Source organism: Salmo trutta, chromosome 20, assembly GCF_901001165.1.
Source record: "Salmo trutta chromosome 20, fSalTru1.1, whole genome shotgun sequence".
Lineage (NCBI taxonomy): Eukaryota > Metazoa > Chordata > Actinopteri > Salmoniformes > Salmonidae > Salmo > Salmo trutta.
Genome location: NC_042976.1, coordinates 1,237,191 through 1,261,952, shown reverse-complemented (window position 1 = coordinate 1,261,952; position 24,762 = coordinate 1,237,191). Strand labels below are relative to the sequence as shown.

The following is a 24,762-nucleotide window of genomic DNA, read 5'->3' as shown; positions in this document are numbered from 1 at the left end:
CTATTATTCCCCCTAGTCTATTATTCCCCCCTAGTCTATTATTCCGCTAGTCTATTATTCCCCCCTAGTCTATTATTCCCCCTGGTCTATTATTCCCCCTAGTCTATTATTCCCCCTAATCTATTATTCCCCCTAGTCTATTATTTCCCCCTAGTCTATTATTCCCCCTGGTCTATTATTCCCCCTAGTCTATTATTCCCCCTAGTCTATTATTCCCCTGGTCTATTATTCCCCCCTAGTCTATTATTCCCCCTATTCTATTATTCCCCCTAGTCTATTATTCCCCCTAGTCTATTATTCCCCCTAGTCTATTATTCCCCCTAGTCTATTATTCCCCCCTAGTCTATTATTCCGCTAGTCTATTATTCCCCCCTAGTCTATTATTCCCCCCTAGTCTATTATTCCCCCAAGTCTATTATTCCCCCCTAGTCTATTATTCCCCCCTAGTCTATTATTCCCTCTATTCTATTATTCCGCTAGTCTATTATTCCCCCTAGTCTATTATTTCCCCCTAGTTTTTTATTCCCCTAGTCTATTATTTCCCCTAGTCTATTATTCCCCCGGTCTATTATTCCCACTAGTCTATTATTCACCCCTAGTCTATTATTCCACCTAGTCTATTATTCCCCTAGTCTATTATTCCCCCTAGTCTATTATTTCCCTAGTCTATTATTTCCCCTAGTCTATTATTCCCCCCCTTGTCTATTATTCCCCCTAGTCTATTATTCACCCCTAGTCTATTATTCCCCCTAGTCTATTATTCCCCCTAGTCTATTATTCCCCCTAGTCTATTATTCCCCCTAGTCTTTTATTCCCCCTAGTCTATTATTCCCATAGTCTATTATTTCCCCCGGTCTATTATTCCCCCTAGTCAATTATTCCGCTAGTCTATTATTCCCCCTAGTCTATTATTCCCCCTGGTCTATTATTCCCTCTAGTCTATTATTCATCCCTAGTCTAGTATTCCCCCTAGTCTATTATTCCCCCTGGTCTATTATTCCCCCTAGTCTATTATTCCCCCTAACCTATTATTCCCCCTGGTCTATTATTTCCCCCTAGTCTATTATTCCCCCTGGTCTATTATTCCTCCTAGTCTATTATTCCCCCTAGTCTATTATTCCCCTGGTCTATTATTCCCCCCTAGTCTATTATTCCCCCTAGTCTAGTATTCCCCCTAGTCTATTATTCCGCTAGTCTATTATTCCCCCCTAGTCTATTATTCCCCCAAGTCTATTATTCCCCCCTAGTCTATTATTCCCCCTAGTCTATTATTCCCTCTAGTCTATTATTCCCCTAGTCTATTATTCCCCCTAGTCTATTATTCCCCCTAGTCTATTATTCCGCTAGTCTATTATTCCCCCTAGTCTATTATTTCCCCCTAGTCTTTTATTCCCCCTGGTCTATTATTCCCCCCTAGTCTATTATTCCCCTAGTCTATTATTCCCCCTAGTCTAGTATTCCCCCTAGTCTATTATCCCCCTAGTCTATTATTCCCCCTAGTCTATTATTCCCCCCTAGTCTATTATTCCCCCTAGTCTATTATTCCCCTAGTCTATTATTCCCCCTAGTCTAGTATTCCCCCTAGTCTATTATTCCCCCGGTCTATTATTCCCCCTAGTCTATATTATTCCCCCCTAGTCTATTATTCCCCCTAGTCTATTATTCCCCCCTAGTCTATTATTCCCCCTAGTCTATTATTCCCCCTAGTCTATTATTCACCCCTAGTCTATTATTCCCCCTAGTCTATTATTCCCCCTAGTCTATTATTCCCCCTAGTCTATTATTCCCCCTAGTCTTTTATTCCCCCTAGTCTATTATTCCCATAGTCTATTATTTCCCCCGGTCTATTATTCCCCCTAGTCAATTATTCCGCTAGTCTATTATTCCCCCTGGTCTATTATTCCCTCTAGTCTATTATTCATCCCTAGTCTAGTATTCCCCCTAGTCTATTATTCCCCCTGGTCTATTATTCCCCCTAGTCTATTATTCCCCCTAACCTATTATTCCCCCTAGTCTATTATTCCTCCTAGTCTATTATTCCCCCTAGTCTATTATTCCCCTGGTCTATTATTCCCCCCTAGTCTGTTATTCCCCCTAGTCTATTATTCCCCCTAGTCTATTATTCCCCCTAGTCTATTATTCCCCCCTAGTCTATTATTCCGCTAGTCTATTATTCCCCCCTAGTCTATTATTCCCCCAAGTCTATTATTCCCCCCTAGTCTATTATTCCCGTTTAGTCTATTATTCCCTCTAGTCTATTATTCCCCTAGTCTATTATTCCCCCTAGTCTATTATTCCCCCTAGTCTATTATTCCGCTAGTCTATTATTCCCCCTAGTCTATTATTTCCCCCTAGACTTTTATTCCCCCTGGTCTATTATTCCCCCCTAGTCTATTATTCCCCTAGTCTATTATTCCCCCTAGTCTAGTATTCCCCCTAGTCTATTATTCCCCCTAGGCTATTGTTCCCCCTAGTCTATTATTCCCCCTAGTCTATTATTCCCCCCTAGTCTATTATTCCCCCTAGTCTATTATTCCCCTAGTCTATTATTCCCCCTAGTCTAGTATTCCCCCGAGTCTATTATTCATCCCTAGTCTATTATTCCCCCTAGTCTAGTATTCCCCCTAGTCTATTATTCCCCCTAGTCTAGTATTTCCCCTAGTCTATTATTCATCCCTAGTCTATTATTCCCCCTAGTCTATTATTCCCCCTAGTCTATTATTCCCCCTAGTCTATTATTCCCCCGGTCTATTATTCCCCCCTAGTCTATTATTCCCCCGGTCTATTATTCCCCCTAGTCTATATTATTCCCCCCTAGTCTATTATTCCCCCTAGTCTATTATTCCCCCCTAGTCTATTATTCCCCCTAGTCTATTATTCCCCCCTAGTCTATTATTTCCCTAGTCTATTATTCCCCCCTAGTCTATTATTCCCCCTAGACTATTATTCCCCCTAGTCTATTATTCCCCTTAGTCTATCTAGTCTGTCTTATGTTATTCCTGTTGACTGTGTTTCTGTTACAGTGGTCCTGTGTTGGCTCTGGCACTGGCCAGGACAGGAGCTGTGGACCACTGGAGGAACCTTCTGGGCCCTAAAGACGTCAGCAAGGCCATGGAGGAGCAGCCCGACTGGTACGACTAGCTCTCATAAAGAGCACTACTTATTACCAGGTCCCATAGAGCTCTGCTGATTACTAAGCCCCATAGGACTCTGCTGATTACCAGGTCCCGTCTGTTTATTACCAGGTCCCGTAGGGCTCTGTTTATTACCATGTCCCGTAGGGCTCTGTTTATTACCATGTCCATTAGAGCTCTGTTTATTACCAGGTCCATTAGAGCTCTGTTTATTACCAGGTCCATTAGAGCTCTGTTTATTACCAGGTCCCGTAGAGCTCTGTTTATTACCAGGTCCATTAGAGCTCTGTTTATTACCAGGTCCCATAGGGCTCTGTTTATTACCAGGTCCCATAGGACTCTGTTTATTACCAGGTCCCGTAGGGCTCTGTTTATTACCAGGTCCCGTAGGGCTCTGTTTATTACCAGGTCCCGTAGGGCTCTGTTTATTACCAGGTCCATTAGAGCTCTGTTTATTACCAGGTCCCGTAGAGCTCTGTTTATTACCAGGTCCCGTAGGGATCTGTTTATTACCAGGTCCCCGTAGGGCTCTGTTTATTACCAGGTCCCATAGAGCTCTGTTTATTACCAGGTCCCGTAGGGCTCTGTTTATTACCAGGTCCTGTAGGGCTCTGTTTATTACCAGGTCCCGTAGGGCTCTGTTTATTACCAGGTCCCATAGAGCTCTGTTTATTACCAGGTCCCATAGGGCTCTGTTTATTACCAGGTCCCGTAGGGCTCTGTTTATTACCAGGTCCATTAGAGCTCTGTTTATTACCAGGTCCATTAGAGCTCTGTTTATTACCAGGTCTCATAGGGCTCTGTTTATTACCAGGTCCATTAGAGCTCTGTTTATTACCAGGTCTCATAGGGCTCTGTTTTTTACCAGGTCCCGTAGAGCTCTGTTTATTACCAGGTCCATTAGAGCTCTGTTTATTACCAGGTCCATTAGAGCTCTGTTTATTACCAGGTCCCATAGGGCTCTGTTTATTACCAGGTCCCATAGGGCTCTGCTGATTACCAGGTCCCGTAGAGCTCTGTTTATTACCAGGTCCCGTAGAGCTCTGTTTATTACCAGGTCACGTAGAGCTCTGTTTATTACCAGGTCCCATAGGGCTCTGTTTATTACCAGGTCCTGTAGGGCTCTGTTTATTACCAGGTCCTGTAGGGCTCTGTTTATTACCAGGTCCATTAGAGCTCTGTTTATTACCAGGTCCCATAGGGCTCTGTTTATTACCAGGTCCCGTAGGGCTCTGTTTATTACTAGGTCCATTAGAGCTCTGTTTATTACCAGGTCCCGTAGGGCTCTGTTTATTACCAGGCCCCATAGGGCTCTGTTTATTACCAGGTCCCGTAGGGCTCTGTTTATTACCAGGTCCATTAGAGCTCTGTTTATTACCAGGTCCCTTAGAGCTCTGTTTATTACCAGGTCCCGTAGGGCTCTGTTTATTACCAGGTCCATTGGAACTCTGTTTATTACCAGGTCCCATAGGGCTCTGTTTATTACCAGGTCCCGTAGAGCTCTGTTTATTACCAGGTCCCCGTAGGGCTCTGTTTATTACCAGGTCCCATAGAGCTCTGTTTATTACCAGGTCCCGTAGGGCTCTGTTTATTACCAGGTCCCCGTAGGGCTCTGTTTATTACCAGGTCCAGTAGAGCTCTGTTTATTACCAGGTCCCATAGGGCTCTGTTTATTACCAGGTCCAGTAGAGCTCTGTTTATTACCAGGTCCCGTAGGGCTCTGTTTATTACCAGGTCCCCGTAGGACTCTGTTTATTACCAGGTCCAGTAGGGCTCTGTTTATTACCAGGTCCCGTAGGGCTCTGTTTATTACCAGGTCCCGTAGGGCTCTGTTTATTACCAGGTCCCGTAGGGCTCTGTTTATTACCAGGTCCCCGTAGGGCTCTGTTTATTACCAGGTCCAGTAGAGCTCTGTTTATTACCAGGTCCCATAGGGCTCTGTTTATTACCAGGTCCATTAGAGCTCTGTTTATTACCAGGTCCCGTAGGGCTCTGTTTATTACCAGGTCCCCGTAGGACTCTGTTTATTACCAGGTCCCGTAGGGCTCTGTTTATTACCAGGTCCCGTAGGGCTCTGTTTATTACCAGGTCCCGTAGGGCTCTGTTTATTACCAGGTCCCGTAGGGCTCTGTTTATTACCAGGTCCCGTAGGGCTCTGTTTATTACCAGGTCCCGTAGGGCTCTGTTTATTACCAGGTCCCGTAGAGCTCTGTTTATTACCAGGTCCCGTAGGTCTCTGTTTATTACCAGGTCCCGTAGAGCTCTGTTTATTACCAGGTCCCGTAGGGCTCTGTTTATTACCAGGTCCCGTAGAGCTCTGTTTATTACCAGGTCCATTAGAGCTCTGTTTATTACCAGGTCCATTAGAGCTCTGTTTATTACCAGGTCCATTAGAGCTCTGTTTATTACCAGGTCCCATAGGGCTCTGTTTATTACCAGGTCCCGTAGGGATCTGTTTATTACCAGGTCCCATAGGGCTCTGTTTATTACCAGGTCCCGTAGGGCTCTGTTTATTACCAGGTCCCGTAGGGCTCTGTTTATTACCAGGTCCCGTAGGGCTCTGCTCAGATGTAATGTGTATATACACTGAGTGGACAAAACATTAAGAACAGTCTTTGTCGCTGGTGACTTTAACCAAACACATTTTTCCAAAATATCACCAACATGTATCCTGCCCCACAAGAGGAAGCAATGTGCTGGACCATCTACACTGGGTGGACAAAACATTAAAAATACCTGCTCTTTCCATGACATTGGTTTCACCTTGATTCACCTGGTCAGTCTATGATCCCAGTCCCCATTAGCTACTCTTTCTGGGGTCCAAACTCACCAAAACATCCACATTACATATAAAACAACAGATAAAACAGTGAACTGTGTTTGTACTGAGTGAGCTAAAGATACAAGAGTACGTCATATACGTCAATCTCCACAACACTAAATAATCTTGTTCCCCTAAGTTTGATAATGGATTGAAAACCTCTCTCACTGTGCTCTGTGACTGTCCCCTCTCACTGTGCTCTGTGACTGTCCTCTCTCACTGTGCTCTGTGACTGTCCCCTCTCACTGTGCTCTCTGACTGTCCCCTCTCCTTTCGTAGTGCCTCTCTCACTGTGCTCTGTGACTGTCCTCTCTCACTGTGCTCTGTGACTGTCCTCTCTCACTGTGCTCTGTGACTGTCCTCTCTCACTGTGCTCTGTGACTGTCCTCTCTCACTGTGCTCTGTGACTGTCCTCTCTCACTGTGCTCTGTGACTGTCCCCTCTCCTTTCGTAGTGCCTCTCTCACGGTGCTCTGTGACTGTCCCCTCTCACTGTGCTCTGTGACTGTCCTCTCTCACTGTGCTCTCTGACTGTCCCCTCTCACTGTGCTCTGTGACTGTCCCCTCTCACTGTGCTCTGTGACTGTCCCCTCTCACTGTGCTCTGTGACTGTCCCCTCTCACTGTGCTCTGTGACTGTCCTCTCTCCTTTCGTAGTGCCTCTCTCACTGTGCTCTCTGACTGTCCCCTCTCACTGTGCTCTGTGACTGTCCCCTCTCCTTTCGTAGTGCCTCTCTCACGGTGCTCTCTGACTGTCCTCTCTCACTGTGCTCTGTGACTGTCCCCTCAGCCTCAGAACCCAGTTCATGGTGGCCAGTGAGGACAGTGAGCCCCAGAACCAGCTGAACCAGCTCCATGGCAGTGCCAGCAGAGAGGAGGCAGAGGAGGAGATTGACTTCTTCTTCCCTAAACAGCAGACTCTGGCCATCATTAAGCCTGATTCCATGGACGAACATAGAGGTACATGATTCACTGATTCCATGGACGAACATAGAGGTACATGATTCACTGAATCAGTCAATCAATCAATACACAATATACTGTACGTTTATTAACTATGTACCAGTTACCAGTTATTTGGGGCGTTGGACTAGTAAACTAAAGGTTGCAAGTTCAAATCCCCGAGCTGACAAGGTACAAATCTGTCGTTCTGCCCCTGAACAAGGCAGTTAACCCACTGTTCCTAGGCCGTCATTGTAAATAAGAATTTGTTCTTAAATAAAGGTAAAATAAATAAAATCCAAACCGGTCCTTAGTCAGTTGTACTCGACCTCCTTTCCTCCCCTTCCAGAGGAGATCCTGGGGGAGATCCGTGCTGGGGGTTTCTCTATATCTCGGCTGAAGGAGACAGTGTTGTCTAGAGACACGGCTGAGGAGTTCTACAGGGAACACAGAGACAAACCGTTCTACGGCCAGCTGGTTGACTTCATGTGCAGGTTAGTACTGTGCTACAGAATCCTATATATCTGGCTCTGGGTTAGAGTTGGAGGACAGCTCTGGGTTAGAGTTGGAGGACAGCTCTGGGTTAGAGTTGGAGGACAGCTCTGGGTTAGTGTTGGAGGACAGCTCTGGGTTAGTGTTGGAGGACAGCTCTGGGTTAGAGTTGGAGGACAGCTCTGGGTTAGAGTTGGAGGACAGCTCTGGGTTAGTGTTGGAGGGCAGCTCTGGGTTAGAGTTAGAGGACAGCTCTGGGTTAGAGGACAGCTCTGGGTTAGAGGTCAGCTCTGGGTTAGAGGTCAGCTCTGTGTTAGAGGTCAGCTCTGGGTTAGAGGTCAGCTCTGGGTTAGAGGTCAGCTCTGGGTTAGTGTTGGAGGAGAGCGCTATTGTAATTGTCACATAGGACAGTTAATAATGCTCAGGGTAGAAGAGACAGTTAATAATGCTCAGGGTAGAAGAGACAGTTAATAATGCTCAGGGAAGAAGAGAGTTAATAATGCTCAGGGAAGAAGAGAGTTAATAATGCTCAGGGAACAAGTGACAGTTAATAATGCTCAGGGTATAGGAGACAGTTAATAATGCTCAGGGTAAAAGAGACAGTTAATAATGCTCAGGGTATAGGAGACAGTTAATAATGCTCAGGGTAGTAGAGACAGTTAATAATGCTCAGGGTAGAAGAGACAGTTAATAATTCTCAGGGTAGAAGAGACAGTTAATAATGCTCAGGGTAGAAGAGACAATTAATAATGCTCAGGGAACAAGAGACAGTTAATAATGCTCAGGGTAGAAGAGACAGTTAATAATGCTCAGGATAGAAGAGACAGTTAATAATGCTCAGGGAAGAAGAGACAGTTAATAATGCTCAGGGAAGAAGAGACAGTTAATAATGCTCAGGGAACAAGAGACAGTTAATAATGCTCAGGGTAGAAGAGACAGTTAATAATGCTCAGGGTAGAAGAGACAGTTAATAATGCTCAGGGTAGAAGAGACAGTTAATAATGCTCAGGGTATAAGGGACAGTTAATAATGCTCAGGGTAGAAGAGACAGTTAATAATGCTCAGGGTATAGGAGACCGTTAATAATGCTCAGGGTAGAAGAGACAGTTAATAATACTCAGGGTAGAAGAGACAGTTAATTTAGTCAGGGTAGAAGAGACAGTTAATAATGCTCAGGGTAGAAGAGACAGTTAATAATGCTCAGGGTAGAAGAGACAGTTAATAATGCTCAGGGTAGAAGAGACAGTTAATAATGCTCAAGGTAGAAGAGACAGTTAATAATACTCAGGGTAGAAGAAACAGTTAATTATCTCAGGGTAGAAGAGACAGTTAATAATGCTTAGGGTAGAAGAGACAGTTAATAATGCTCAGGGTAGAAGAGACAGTTAATAATGCTCAGGGTAGAAGAGACAGTTAATAATGCTCAGGGTAGAAGAGACAGTTAATAATGCTCAGGGTATAGGAGACAGTTAATAATGCTCAGGGTAGAAGAGACAGTTAATAATACTCAGGGTAGAAGAAACAGTTAATTATCTCAGGGTAGAAGAGACAGTTAATAATACTTAGGGTAGAAGAGACAGTTAATAATGCTCAGGGTAGGAGAGACAGTTAATAATGCTCAGGGTATAGGAGACAGTTAATAATGCTCAGGGTAGAAGAGACAGTTAATACTTCTCAGGGTAGAAGAGACAGGGTAGAAGAGACAGTTAATAATTCTCAGGGTAGAAGAGACAGTTAATAATGCTCAGGGAAGAAGAGTACATCTGAAACCCTCTCTCTGTAGCGGCCCCTGTATGCTGCTGGTGCTGACCAAGGAAAATGCTGTGGAGGAGTGGCGGTCCATGATGGGCCCCACAGACCCTGGCCTGGCCCAGGTGACAGCCCCAGGGTCCCTGAGAGCCCGCTTCGCCTTAGACATCCTCCACAACGCCCTTCACGGCTCCTCCAATCAGGAGCATGCCCAGGAGAAGATACACTTCCTGTTTGGTGATATCATCACCTCAGACGGAGACCTGACCAGCAATGGGGAACTGGATCCCACATCGCTAGGTAACCAATCACACTTCAAGTTACTACACTGAAGAAAAATATAAAACGCAACATGTAAAGTATTGGTCCCGTGTTTCATGAACTGAAATAAAAGATCCCAGACATTTTCCATATGCACAGAAAACGTATTTCTCTCAAATTATGTGCACAAATTTGTTTACATCCCTGTTAGTGAGCAGTTCTGTCTGTAATATAGCTCATTCTGATTGTCTGGGCCTGGCTCCCCAGTGGGTGGGGCCTATGCCCTCCCAGGCCCACCAATAGCAGCGCCCCTGCCCAGTCATGTGAAACCCATAGATTAGGGCCTAATTTATTTATTTCAGTTGAGTGATTTCCTTATATGAACTGTAACTCTGCAAAATCTTTGAAATTGTTACATGTTGCGTTTATATTTGTTCAGTATAGTTCTATCCGACTAGAAGGACCATGAAAAACAGGGTCACTAGTGGAGAGCTGTTAGGTGCCAGTGTATTGTTGAATCCCAACAGGTCTATCTGGCTCGATGGACCAAGTCAAGACTGATAAACAAGGAACAGCCCTTTTCAACAGTAAACATGTACAATGTTTTCTTTCAGGAAAGCAGCAGGACAGTTTTGCAGATCTCATGGCTTCAGACAAATCAGGTTGTACAACTGCAGAAATGACAGAGCATGTTGAATCAGGAAGTCCAGAGAGCCATCAAGAGCATGTTGAATCAGGAAGTCCAGAGAGCCATGAAGAGCATGTTGAATCAGGAAGTCCAGAGAGCCATGAAGATAATGTTGAGCAGGCCACATCCACGTCAGACACATCTAGTGTCACAAGCAAAGAAGGGGAAGGTAAGAACGAGATTGTGCTCAATATATTGAACACGTGATCTAAATCTGTGCTGAAGGTAAAGAACTGAATTCAGGTGAGTTGATCCTTCTTCATATTACAGGTGATCAGACACCAGTCTGAAGAAGAAGGATCGACAGATCCCCAGTAGAGATCCCCAGTACAGATCATCCCCAGTAGAGATCTCCAGGACAGATCATCCCCAGTCCAGATCCCCAGGTCAGATCATCCCCAGGTCAGATCATCCCCAGGACAGATCCCCAGTAGAGATCTCCAGGACAGATCATCTCCAGGACAGATCATCCCCAGGACAGATCATCCCCAGGACAGATCATCCCCAGTAGAGATCCCCAGGACAGATCATCCCCAGGACAGATCATTCCCAGGACAGATCATCCCCAGGTCAGATCATCCCCAGGACAGATCATCCCCAGTAGAGATTCCCAGGACAGATCATCCCCAGGACAGATCATTCCCAGGACAGATCATCCCCAGTACAGATCATCCCCAGTACAGATCATCCCCAGGACAGATCATCCCCAGGACAGATCTCCAGGACAGATCATCTCCAGGACAGATCATCCCCAGGACAGATCATCCCCAGGACAGATCATCCCCAGGTCAGATCATCCCCAGGACAGATCCCCAGTAGAGATCTCCAGGACAGATCATCTCCAGGACAGATCATCTCCAGGACAGATCATCCCCAGGTCAGATCATCCCCAGGTCAGATCATCCCCAGTAGAGTTCTCCAGGACAGATAATCTCCAGGACAGATCATCCCCAGGACAGATCATCCCCAGGACAGATCATCCCCAGTAGAGATCCCCAGGACAGATCATCCCCAGGACAGATCATTCCCAGGACAGATCATCCCCAGGTCAGATCATCCCCAGGACAGATCATCCCCAGTAGAGATTCCCAGGACAGATCATCCCCAGGACAGATCATTCCCAGGACAGATCATCCCCAGTACAGATCATCCCCAGTACAGATCATCCCCAGGACAGATCATCCCCAGGACAGATCTCCAGGACAGATCATCTCCAGGACAGATCATCCCCAGGACAGATCATCCCCAGGACAGATCATCCCCAGGTCAGATCATCCCCAGGACAGATCCCCAGTAGAGATCTCCAGGACAGATCATCTCCAGGACAGATCATCTCCAGGACAGATCATCCCCAGGTCAGATCATCCCCAGGTCAGATCATCCCCAGTAGAGTTCTCCAGGACAGATAATCTCCAGGACAGATCATCCCCAGGACAGATCATCCCCAGTAGAGATCCCCAGGACAGATCATCTCCAGGACAGATCATCCCCAGTAGAGATGCCCAGGACAGATCATCCCCAGGACAGATCATCCCCAGGACAGATCATCCCCAGGACAGATCATCCCCAGTAGAGATTCCCAGGACAGATCATTCCCAGGACAGATCATCCCCAGGACAGGTCATCCCCAGTACAGATCATCCCCAGGACAGATCATCCCCAGTACAGATCATCCCCAGGACAGATCATCCCCAGTACAGATCATCCCCAGGACAGATCATCCCTAGGACAGATCATCCCTAGGACAGATCATCCCCAGGACAGATCATCCCCAGGTCAGATCATCCCCAGGACAGATCCCCAGTAGAGATCTCCAGGACAGATCATCTCCAGGACAGATCATCTCCAGGACAGATCATCCCCAGGACAGATCATCCCCAGTAGAGATTCCCAGGACAGATCATCCCCAGGACAGATCATCCCCAGTAGAGATTCCCAGGACAGATCATCCCCAGGACAGATCATCCCCAGTAGAGATCCCCAGGACAGATCATCCCCAGGACAGATCATCCCCAGTAGAGATTCCCAGGACAGATCCCCAGGACTCTGATCATCCAAGTTAAGACTGGATGGCCGTCGTCTTTCAGATATAACAAATGAACAATACCACTTGCAGGGCTACAGTACATTATCATGTTACTTCATTTGAATGTTGTGAAAAATGAAATAAAAATCTTATTGCGGATTTTTATATTTTTGTGTATCAATGTCTACATCCTCACCAACACAATCAAATTGTATTAGTCACATGCGCCGAATACAACAGGTGTAGTAGACCTCACAGTGTAATGCTGAATACAACAGGTGTAGTAGACCTCACAGTGAAATGCTGAATACAACAGGTGTAGACCTCACAGTGAAATGCTGAATACAACAGGTGTAGTAGACCTCACAGTGAAATGCTGAATACAACAGGTGTAGTAGACCTCACAGTGAAATGCTGAATACAACAGGTGTAGTAGACCTCACAGTGAAATGCTGAATACAACAGGTGTAGTAGACCTCACAGTGAAATGCTGAATACAACAGGTGTAGTAGACCTCACAGTGAAATGCTGAATACAACAGGTGTAGTAGACCTCACAGTGAAATGCTGAATACAACAGGTGTAGTAGACCTCACAGTGAAATGCTGAATACAACAGGTGTAGTAGACCTCACAGTGAAATGCTGAATACAACAGGTGTAGTAGACCTCACAGTGAAATGCTGAATACAACAGGTGTAGTAGACCTCACAGTGAAAGCTGAATACAACAGGTGTAGTAGACCTCACAGTGAAATGCTGAATACAACAGGTGTAGTAGACCTCACAGTGAAATGCTGAATACAACAGGTGTAGTAGACCTCACAGTGAAATGCTGAATACAACAGGTGTAGTAGACCTCACAGTGAAATGCTGAATACAACAGGTGTAGTAGACCTCACAGTGAAATGCTGAATACAACAGGTGTAGTAGACCTCACAGTGAAATGCTGAATACAACAGGTGTAGTAGACCTCACAGTGAAATGCTGAATACAACAGGTGTAGTAGACCTTACAGTGAAATGCTGAATACAACAGGTGTAGTAGACCTCACAGTGAAATGCTGAATACAACAGGTGTAGTAGACCTCACAGTGAAATGCTGAATACAACAGGTGTAGTAGACCTCACAGTGAAATGCTGAATACAACAGGTGTAGTAGACCTCACAGTGAAATGCTGAATACAACAGGTGTAGTAGACCTCACAGTGAAATGCTGAATACAACAGGTGTAGTAGACCTCACAGTGAAATGCTGAATACAACAGGTGTAGTAGACCTCACAGTGAAATGCTGAATACAACAGGTGTAGTAGACCTCACAGTGAAATGCTGAATACAACAGGTGTAGTAGACCTCACAGTGAAATGCTGAATACAACAGGTGTAGTAGACCTCACAGTGAAATGCTGAATACAACAGGTGCAGTAGACCTTACAGTGAAATGCTGAATACAACAGGTGCAGTAGACCTCACAGTGAAATGCTGAATACAACAGGTGTAGACCTCACAGTGAAATGCTGAATACAACAGGTGTAGACCTCACAGTGAAATGCTGAATACAACAGGTGTAGTAGACCTCACAGTGAAATGCTGAATACAACAGGTGTAGTAGACCTCACAGTGAAATGCTGAATACAACAGGTGCAGTAGACCTTACAGTGAAATGCTGAATACAACAGGTGTAGTAGACCTCACAGTGAAATGCTGAATACAACAGGTGTAGTAGACCTCACAGTGAAATGCTGAATACAACAGGTGTAGTAGACCTGTTTGAAGGTAGGCCTTGAAATACATCCACAGGTACACCTCCAATTGACTCAAATGACGTCAATTAGCCTATCAGAAGCTTCTAAAGCCATGACATCATTTTCTTGACTTTTCCAAGCTGTTTAAAGGCACAGTCAACTTAGTGTATGTAAACTTCTGACCCACTGGAATTGTGATACAGTGAATTAAGTGAAATAATCTGTCTAAACAATTGTTGGAAAAATTACTTGTCATGCACAAAGTAGATGTCCTAACCGACTTGCCAAAACTATAGTTTGTTAAACAAGAAATTTGTGGAATGGTTGAAAAATGAGTTTTAATGACTCCAACCTAAGTGTATGTAAACTTCCGACTTCAACTGTATATACAAATACAGAGGGGTGCTGTTTCGCTCGCTCGGATGCTTTACCTGAGTCAAATAAATGATCAGTATTTCAATATTTTATTTGGACTGGCAAGGAGGTACGGTAGGGCGGGCAGGCCCCCTTAGGCCCACCCACAACGCCAGCCCTGATACCGCCCAAGCCTAATATAGAACATCCATGACACGTACAAAGCCATCCCCCCGCCCTCACTACGGCCAATCAGATCACGTCTCCCTGTCCCTACTCCCCGCCTACAAGCGGCAACTCAAGAGGGAGCCACCAACACAGAGAATAGTGAGGCACTGGACAGACGAGGCAGACTCAATACTGGACAGACGAGGCAGACTCAATACTGGACAGACGAGGCAGACTCAATACTGGACAGACGAGGCAGACTCAATACTGGACAGACAAGGCAGACTCAATACTGGACAGACGAGGAAGACTCAATTCTGCAGGATTGTTTTGAGAATACCGATTTGAATATGTTCAGATTCATTCACCCAGGACTCATCCATTAACAGTGAGGAATATACAATTGTCAGTCACAGGCTTCATTAGGAAATGTGTTGATGATATGGAACCCACAATAACAATCCGTACATGTCACCAACCAAAAACAATGGATGAACGGAGACATCTGTTGCATGCTGAGAACCCGTACTGCAGCATTCAATGTCAGTGGAACGAACCAGGATTACTTAGTGGCGCACAACCCACACAAGGCAAGCAGGTACGAGATCCACAAATCCATTAGGGACGCAAAAAAGACAATACAGACTCAAACTTGAATTCTTGCTTAACAACTCAGACTTGCAACGCATGTGGCAAGGACTACAGACTATCGCCCGTTACACTCACCCCTGTTATCATGAAGTGCACTGAGAGGCTGGTCATGGCCCACATCAAGGCCAGCATGCCAGGCACACTGGACCCACTCCAATTTACCTACCGCTCCAACAGATCCACGGAAAATGCCATTTCCATCGCTATTCACACAGCTGTAACAGATCTGGACAAAAGGAAAACCTATGTGAGACTGCTGTTCATTGACTAGAGTTAAGTATAACAACACGATTGTTCCCTCCAAGCTCAGAGCCCTGGGTTTGGACACCACCCTCTGCAACTGGATCCTGGACTTCCTGACATGCAGACCAGAGGCTGAGGATTGGCAAAAACACCTCCTCCACACTGACTCTTAACACAGGGTCTCCCCCAGGGCTGTGTCCTCAGCCCTCCGCTGTACTCCCTGTTCACCCACGACAGCGTTGGTTTGCACGACACAAACTCCATCATTAAGGTTGCTGACGACACCACGGTTGGTAGGTCCTGAAGTCAACAATCAGCTCCTTTGTTTTGCTGATGTTGAGGGCGAGGTGGTTATCCTGGCACCACAATGCCAGTTCACTTACCACCTCCCTATAGGCTGACTCATCGTTGTTGGTGATCCACATCAAATCGGACTGCAGTTGAGAGTCAGAAGTTAAAGTTCCTCACTGTCCACATCACCGAGGACTTGACATGGACCAACAGCGGCTCTACTTCCTAAGGCTGAAGAAATTTGACATGCCAGACCGTCCTGACCGGTTGCATCACGGCCTGGTTGCTCCGTCCACGACCGCAAGGCGCTCCAGCGGGTGGTGAACACGGCCCAGTACATCAGTGGGACTGTGGCCCTCCAGTGGGTGGTGAAGACGGCCCAGTACATCACTAGGACCGTGGCCCTCCAGCGGGTGGTGAACACGGCCCAGTACATCACTAGGACCGTGGCCCTCCAGCGGGTAATGAAGACGGCCCAGTACATCACTGAGACCGTGGCCCTCCAGCGGGTAATGAAGACCGCCCAGTACATCACTGAGACCGTGGCCCTCCAGCGGGTGGTGAAGACGGCCCAGTACATCACTAGGACCGTGGCCCTCCAGCGGGTAATGAAGACCGCCCAGTACATCACTGAGACCGTGGCCCTCCAGCGGGTGGTGAAGACGGCCCAGTACATCACTAGGACCGTGGCCCTCCAGCGGGTGGTGAAGACAGCTCAGTACATCACTGGGACCGTGGCCCTCCAGCGGGTGGTGAAGACACCCCAGTACATCACATCATTTAGCCTATTTAAATGGAGAAAAGTAGCCACTGTGCTGTTTGGTATCATTGTGTACACCACACTGAACATGGGCCAGAGAAAGCAAAGGAGAGATTTGTCTGAGGAGATCAGAAAGAAAATAATAGACAAGCGGGGTGAAGGTATTATTAAGAAGTTTAAGGTCCATGGAAACTGTAGCCAACCTCACTGGGCAAGAGGAAAATCAACCCCAGATTGAACAGAAGGATAGTGCGAAAGGTAGAAGAAGAACCATGGATAACTGTCAAAGAGATACAAGCTGAAGTCCAAGGTGAAGGTACGTCAGTTTCTGATCGCACCATCCGTCGCTTTTTTGAGCGAAAGTGGGCTCCATGGAAGAAGACCCAGGAGGTTTTGAAAGAAAAATTTAATAAAAAGCTAGACTGGAATTTGTTAAAAGACATACTGACAAGCCACCATCCTTCTGGGAGAATGTCCTTTGGACAGATGAATCAAAACTGGAGCTTTTTGGCAAGTCACATCAGCTCTATGTTCACAGACTAAAAAAATGAAGCTTTCAAAGGAAAGACCACCATACCTACAGTGAAACATGGAGGCGGCTAGGTTCTGGGGCTGCCGTGCCGCACCTGCCTTGAATCTGTGCAGGGCACAATGAAATCTCAAGACCATCAAGGCATTCTGGAGCAAAACGTACTGCCCAGTGTCAGAAAGCTCTGTCTCAAGTCATGGTTTCCTCCAAAAGGATAATGACCCAAAACACAGCTAAACGCACCCAAGAATGGATAAGAAAACATTGGACTATTCTGAAGTGGCATTCTATGAATCCTGATCTGAATCCTATCGAACATCTATGGAAAGAGCTGAAACTTACAGTCTGGAGAAAGCACCCATCAAACCTGAGACAGCTGGAGCAGTTTGCTCAGGAAGAGTGGGCCAAACTACCTGTTAACAGGTGCAGAAGGTACCCATCAAACCTGAGACAGCTGGAGCAGTTTGCTCAGGAAGAGTGGGCCAAACTACCTGTTAACAGGTGCAGAAGTCTCATTGAGAGCTACAGAAAACATTTGAATGCAGTGACTCTCTAACCACTAGGCTAACTACCTGATTGCCTCTAAAGGTTGTGCAACAAAATATTAGGTTAAGGGTCCCATAATTTTTGAATGCCATTTTCACTTTAAACCTACCCCCAATCCCCCCTTCCCCAAAACATGTAAATATTGAACTATAAATTGTAACTTCAGGTATTTTACTTATGCAAAAATGATATATATTCCATGGAGCCACTTTATGTACGTATTCTTATCTTTTAATATTTCTTATTGTTGTTGTTGCATTGTCGAGAAGGAGCCTGCAAGCATTTCGTTGGACACTGTACATACTACTAATAAAACTTGAAAACAGAACATGTCATTTATTTACTTTGGTTGCAAAGAAAAAAAAAGTTTGTTGAGAGCAATATTTACAAAGACGAAAAATAATACCCAGAAACAACTGATCCAACAAAGTACATGACTCATGATAATTAGTTTCATTATGATAGTAGATCACAGGTATATATGGGACATCACTTGATTTTCCTCCAGGAATTATCTGCCAAAGTAGTCCTCTATGCGTCTCTTCTTGCTGGGGCTCTCTTCTACATCACTTCCTGGTTGGTTGCTAGGGTTATCCCAGGCCTCCACAGCCTCCAATAGGAGGGCTTCGTCCATATCATCCTCCCCCTCGGTGAACGATCTCTGGAACATCTCTGTGATCCTCCTCTGCTGGGAGTCCTGAAATACATAAACACATTCAAACACTTCATAACACACACACAGAAACCCTTCATAACACACACACACACACACACACACACACACACACACACACACAGAAACACCCTTCATAACACACAAACACTTCATCTGCCTCTCAAATGGCACCATATTCTCTATATCAGTGGTTCTCAACCAGGGCACCAGTACGCCTGGGGGTTCTCAACCAGGGCACCAGTACGCCTGGGGGTAGTCAACCAGGGCACCAGTACGCCTGGGGGTAGTCAACCAGGGCACCAGTACGCCTGGGGGTAGTCAACCAGGGCACCAGTACGCCTGGGGGTAGTCAACCAGGGCACCAGTACGCCTGGGGGTAGTCAACCAGGGCGCCAGTACGCCTGGTGGTTCTCAACCAGGGCACCAGTACTCCTGGGGGTAGTCAACCAGGGCACCAGTACGCCTGGGGGTACTCAACCAGGGCACCAGTACGCCTGGGGGTTCTCAACCAGGGCACCAGTACGCCTGGGGGTTCTCAACCAGGGCACCAGTACGCCTGGGGGTACTCAACCAGGGCACCAGTACGCCTGGGGGTAGTCAACCAGGACACCAGTACCCCTGGGGGTAGTCAACCAGGACACCAGTACCCCTGGGGGTAGTCAACCAGGGCACCAGTACCCCTGGGGGTAGTCAACCAGGGCACCAGTACGCCTGGTGGTACTCAACCAGGGCACCAGTACTCCTGAGGGTAGTCAACCAGGGCACCAGTACGCCTGAGGGTAGTCAACCAGGGCACCAGTACGCCTGGTGGTACTCAACCAGGGCACCAGTACCCCTGGGGGTAGTCAACCAGGGCACCAGTACGCCTGGGGGTACTCAACCAGGGCACCAGTACGCCTGGGGGTAGTCAACCAGGGCACCAGTACGCCTGGTGGTTCTCAACCAGGGCACCAGTACGCCTGGTGGTACTCAACCAGGGCACCAGTACGCCTGGGGGTTCTCAACCAGGGCACCAGTACGCCTGGTGGTACTCAACCAGGGCACCAGTACGCCTGGGGGTTCTCAACCAGGGCACCAGTACGCCTGGGGGTTCTCAACCAGGGCACCAGTACGCCTGGGGGTTCTCAACCAGGGCACCAGTACGCCTGGGGGTAGTCAACCAGGGCACCAGTACGCCTGGTGGTACTCAACCAGGGCACCAGTACGCCTGGTGGTACTCAACCAGGGCACCAGTACACCTGGTGGTACTCAACCAGGGCACCAGTACGCCTGGTGGTACTCAACCAGGGCACCAGTACGCCTGGGGGTAGTCAACCAGGACACCAGTACGCCTGGGGGTACTCAACCAGGACACCAGTACTCCTGGGGGTACTCAACCAGGGCACCAGTACGCCTGGGGGTAGTCAACCAGGGCACCAGTACACCTGGGGGTAGTCAACCAGGGCACCAGTACGCCTGGGGGTTCTCAACCAGGGCACCAGTACGCCTGGGGGTAGTCAACCAGGACACCAGTACGCCTGGGGGTAGTCAACCAGGACACCAGTACGCCTGGGGGTAGTCAACCAGGGCACCAGTACACCTGGGGGTAGTCAACCAGGGCACCAGTACGCCTGGGGGTTCTCAACCAGGGCACCAGTATGCCTGGGGGTAGTCAACCAGGACACCAGTACGCCTGGGGGTAGTCAACCAGGGCACCAGTACGCCTGGGGGTAGTCAACCAGGGCACCAGTACGCCTGGGGGTAGTCAACCAGGGCACCAGTACGCCTGGGGGTAGTCAACCAGGGCACCAGTACGCCTGGGGGTAGTCAACCAGGACACCAGTACGCCTGGGGGTAGTCAACCAGGGCACCAGTACGCCTGGGGGTAGTCAACCAGGACACCAGTACGCCTGGTGGTACTTGGCATAGAATTAGGAATGAGAATAATAGAATGGACACTAAAGATGCAAATATCTAGAAGGTCTCTGTACACAGTGCTGTGATAAAGTATTTTACCCCTTTCTGATTTTCTCTATTTTTGCATATTTTTGATACTAAATGTGTAATAAAAGTAATTACCCCCTTTCACTCATTAACTGGTTGTACCACCTTTAGCTGTAATGACTCCAAACAAACACTTCCTGTCGTTGTTGATCAGTCTCTCACATCACTATGGAGGAGTTGTGGTCCACTCTTCCATGCAGAACTACTTTAACTCAGATACATTTGTGGGTTTTCCAGCATGAACTGCTAATTTCAGGTCCTGCCACAACATCTCAGTTGGGATTAGATCTGGACTTGGACTAGGCCATTCCAAAACTTCAAATGTGTTGCTTTTTAGCCTTTTTCATGTAGACTTATTTGTGTGTTTTGTACAGACGGATGGGTCTGACATTCTCCTGTAGAATTATCTGATACAGAACAGAATTCATGGTTCCTTCTAATAAGGAAAGTGGTCCAGGTCCAGGTCCTGAGGCAGCAAAGCATCCCCAACCCATCATACGACCACCACCATGCTGGACCGTTGGTATGAGGTTCTTACTGTACAGGTCCATAATGCAGACATAATGGGAACCATCTCATCCCAAAAAATGTTTACTCAAATGTACCAAAAAGCACCTTGTGCCCTGTTGATGGGGGCATTGTCTTCCTGGAAGAGACCCACTAGAAATGATTCACCCTAGGTTGAAGGTTGTATATTTATTGGTGTTTTACTTTGTCCTCTAAGAGATTGAGAGAACCTAAACCATGGCAGGTGATGTAGCGTAGGAGGAGAATGATAGGTTCGCTGTTGACCTGTCTATTCCATGACTAAAAGTAGCCAATCTGTGGACTGACGTGTGTAGCCCATCTGTGTACCAAACACCAACGGTGCCCCTCACCTTGCAGTGGAAGCTGGCAGACTCTGCCTTCTCTGACAGGTTGGATTCTGAGAGCCCCACCTGCTCCAAAATATGCATCTTCTCTTGAATCATGGGCCTACAGAGATACAAAAATGTATCAATATCTTTATTGTCCCATTTTGGTAAAATGGTTCCTTCAGAAATATTAACCTAATAGATATTAGAGTATTAGAGCTTAGTTCCAGGTTAGTTCAGACTGATTAAAGAGGAGGAAAGGACTTACCACAGGTAGTCATCTGCGGTTCCCTTGGCGACCAGGTAGTGAATGTCCACGTTGCTGGTCTGACCGATGCGATGCACTCTGTCCTCAGCCTGGATCATTATCTGATAGATTCCAGAGGACATCAGATAATGAGTATGGTAGACAGTATAGGAGGATATAGGAACACACAGAGTAGCGGTAGCATGCTATAGGTTTCACTAGCATTCACACACAGAGCAGCGGTAGCATGCTATAGGTTTCACTAGCATTCACACACAGAGCAGCTGTAGCATGCTATAGGTTTCACTAGCTTTCACACACAGAGCAGCTGTAGCATGCTATAGGTTTCACTAGCTTTCACACACAGAGCAGCGGTAGCATGCTATAGGTTTCACTAGCATTCACACACAGAGCAGCGGTAGCATGCTATAGGTTTCACTAGCTGTAGCATGCTATAGGTTTCACTAGCTGTAGCATGCTATAGGTTTCACTAGCATTCACACAGAGCAGCGGTAGCATGCTATAGGTTTCACTAGCATTCACACACAGTGCAGCGGTAGCATGCTATAGGTTTCACTAGCTGTAGCATGCTATAGGTTTCACTAGCGGTAGCATGCTATAGGTTTCACTAGCGGTAGCATGCTATAGGTTTCACTAGCATTCACACAGAGCAGCGGTAGCATGCTATAGGTGTCACTAGCTGTAGCATGCTATAGGTTTCACTAGCGGTAGCATGCTATAGGTGTCACTAGCTGTAGCATGCTATAGGTGTCACTAGCTGTAGCAGGCTATAGGTGTCACTAGCTGTAGCAGGCTATAGGTGTCACTAGCTGTAGCAGGCTATAGGTGTCACTAGCTGTAGCATGCTATAGGTGTCACTAGCATTCACACACAGAGCAGCGGTAGCATGCTATTGGTTTCACTAGCTGTAGCATGCTATAGGTTTCACTAGCATTCACAACTTTTCAGTCAACCAAGACCCTGACACTCTGTTTGGTGACACCACTGGGTAAGGAGTTCAGAGGTCAGGAACCTTACCCCGGAAGGGTTCAGAGGTCAGGAGAACCTTACCCCGGAAGGGTTCAGAGGTCAGGAGAACCTTACCCCGGAAGGGTTCAGAGGTCAGGAACCTTACCCCAGAGGGATTCAGATAACACCACCAGAGCAAAGGTTAGAGGTTAGCCAGGTCCTTACCCCCCGGGGTTAGACAGGTCCTTACCCCAAGACTACTAAGAACAGCCGATCTGCCAACTTCTGTCTGCAGCATCCCAACAGTTTGGGCTACACACTAATATGACTTGTGAGACTCTCACCAACACATACATGTCTTCAAAAAGAAAGGAGGACCAAGGCTCTCTTCATATAATAGATTATAATGCCTTTATTAGTATGGCATGTTCAATAGAAACAATGACGAAGGCCATGCAGCCGAAACGCGTCGGTTTTTAAAAACATTGTTTCTATTGAACATGCCATACTAATAAAGGCATTATAATCTATTATATGAAGAGAGCCTTGGTCCTCCTTTCTGTTTGATGACCTACTCACCCCTTTTACCAAAGAGCACCTTCTGTCTACCAACATTTACTATTGTGGACCTTAGTAGCGCTTCCCTTCCTCCTCTTTCTACATACATGTCTGTTGTTTCACCACAGGAAGTGTTACATATCGGACGCAGTCGATTGAGACGCAGCCATCCATCTTAAACTGACGGATTTTGATGGGGATTTTAACCCCTAGAGTCCATGTCCGCGGGGGCCGCAGACATGGACTCTAGGGGGTTAAAGGTTAGTCCAGGGGGTTAAAGGTCAGTCCAGGGGGTTAAAGGTCAGTCCAGGGGGTTAAAGGTCAGTCCAGGGGGTTAAAGGTTAGTCAGGACCTTACCCCAGGATTCCAGAATAGCTCAGCGAACACCACCAGAGCAGCAGAGTGCAGGGTGATGCCCATGTTCGCTGCAGTGATAGAGAGCACCGCTACACAGCTCTTATCAGTGAACTGGAATCGGTCACACAGTTGCTGCCGGTCTGATGACGGTGTGGAGCCGTCTATACGGATGTAGTCGATACCCTGAAATAACACGAAGGACAATAGAAACACGTTAAGACAGTCATGTTTCATCCAATCAGTGAAGCCGCTCAACATTTACATTACATTCAGTCATCTAACAGACTCCCACCCAGAGCGACCCACAGGACCAACCTCCCTGCTCAAGGGCAATTTCGACAGATCTCCAACAAGGTCAAAAACGGGGTCCTTAAAAATCAGCCACCGGCCCAAGCACCCTACTGCCAGGCCACCAGCCCTCCAAGACCCCCCCCCACAGTTCCCCAAGAGCTACCTCTCAACCATCCGAGACCCCCCACCCCCAAGCCCACAATGCACCAACAACCAACAAAATGAACAAAAAAGGGAAAAAAGAGAAAGCGATGCAAAAAACTAAAGACATCAAGAACAACAAACATACCAGCAGGAATATGTTTCAGTGCAGGTATGGCACTATTTACATGTGTCTCAATATGTCCTCTCTCTGCTGGCCACCCTCTTCACATTTCTACGCATCATATCTTTCAACTATGCTGTGATGTTTTTAACGTACAATTTCAAATCTATCTAATCGAACAGAATCCACAGATTGCGAGTTGGAAGATAAATACTTTTACTAAGAGTATTAGTGTATTATTAATTGACTGACCCGGTCTCTCCAGATCTCCTAACAGTACTATTTCTAGGGTCAATTTTAGATCAACGTTCTGCATTTCCAGCCATTCCTGAACCTGAGACCAGAAACGGGCTACCTGAGGGCAATGCCAAAATAAATGGTCTATTGATTCTGTATCCTCACAACAAAATCTGCAGAGTTGTGATGATTGTACGCCCCAAATATTCAACATTTTGTTGGTGGCAAGAATTCTGTACAATCATTTTAGCTGAAAATCTTGAAGTCTCGAATCTTGCGTTGTTTTATATATCAACTCATACAACCTTGTACCATGGAATCGATGCATCAAAAATCTCTACCCAGCTATTTTGAAATCCGTTTGGCACAGCTGTAAACATCCTGGTCCTCAAATGAAACTGGTATACTTTCCTATTTATGCTTTTCTCTGTTATGTTTTAAATATTTAGAAAAGCAAGTCATCTACCTAAAGATGAACTAAAACCACTCGTGGCATTAGGCACCCACTTTCCAGGAGAGTCATGGCATAAGGCATAAATATGTACCGATATCAATATTTACTAGAAAAGTGAGTCATCTAAACCAAAGTCTTTCTCTTGTGTGGATAAACTTTTATAGTCTGTTTAGCAGGCATCCTGTTCTCCTCACCTTCTCTCCCAACTCCTTGGTGATAGAGTCCAGGACCAGCTTGTGATGAGCAAACACCAGGAATTTCTCTCTTCCGCACTCTAGCATGTCCATAATGTACTCTCTGAGTAACAGAAACAAAACAGAACTGGTTTAAAAAAAACAACATGCTCTCAGTAGTCTACTCTCAATGTGGGGTAAACACTTTCAACTCACATGATGGCTTTAATCTTGGCCTCAGCAGTGTGGTTAAAGAAAACCAGAAGAGCCTCCTTCATCTTCTGAACAGAATAAAAAAAACAACA

The 24,762-nt window shown here is 46.6% G+C and overlaps 2 protein-coding genes across 3 annotated transcripts in view; one reads left to right on the top strand and one right to left on the bottom strand.

Moving 5' to 3' along the window:
* nme9 (NME/NM23 family member 9) overlaps window positions 1–12,270 on the top strand; it is a 29,427-nt gene extending 17,157 nt beyond the window's left edge. Inside the window, exons 11-16 of the mRNA XM_029701991.1 lie at window positions 3,024–3,131; window positions 6,744–6,913; window positions 7,245–7,389; window positions 9,171–9,436; window positions 10,012–10,254; window positions 10,356–12,270. Of these exons, the coding sequence (XP_029557851.1) occupies window positions 3,024–3,131; window positions 6,744–6,913; window positions 7,245–7,389; window positions 9,171–9,436; window positions 10,012–10,254; window positions 10,356–10,375 (952 nt within the window). The 3' untranslated portion in view covers window positions 10,376–12,270. The remainder of the gene's footprint in view (window positions 1–3,023; window positions 3,132–6,743; window positions 6,914–7,244; window positions 7,390–9,170; window positions 9,437–10,011; window positions 10,255–10,355) is intronic.
* Window positions 12,271–17,602: 5,332 nt separating this feature from the next.
* smarcal1 (SWI/SNF related, matrix associated, actin dependent regulator of chromatin, subfamily a-like 1) overlaps window positions 17,603–24,762 on the bottom strand; it is a 28,667-nt gene continuing 21,507 nt past the window's right edge. Inside the window, exons 11-16 of one of the 2 annotated variants that reach the window (XM_029701990.1) lie at window positions 24,674–24,735; window positions 24,479–24,581; window positions 23,038–23,220; window positions 21,175–21,275; window positions 20,931–21,027; window positions 17,603–18,090 (exon numbers count right to left, since the gene is read on the bottom strand). In XM_029701990.1, coding sequence (XP_029557850.1) covers window positions 17,905–18,090; window positions 20,931–21,027; window positions 21,175–21,275; window positions 23,038–23,220; window positions 24,479–24,581; window positions 24,674–24,735 — 732 coding nt within the window. In that variant the 3' untranslated portion in view covers window positions 17,603–17,904. Of the gene's footprint in view, window positions 18,091–20,930; window positions 21,028–21,174; window positions 21,276–23,037; window positions 23,221–24,478; window positions 24,582–24,673; window positions 24,739–24,762 lie in introns of both variants that reach the window. The other variant, XM_029701989.1, reaches the window with a different exon arrangement.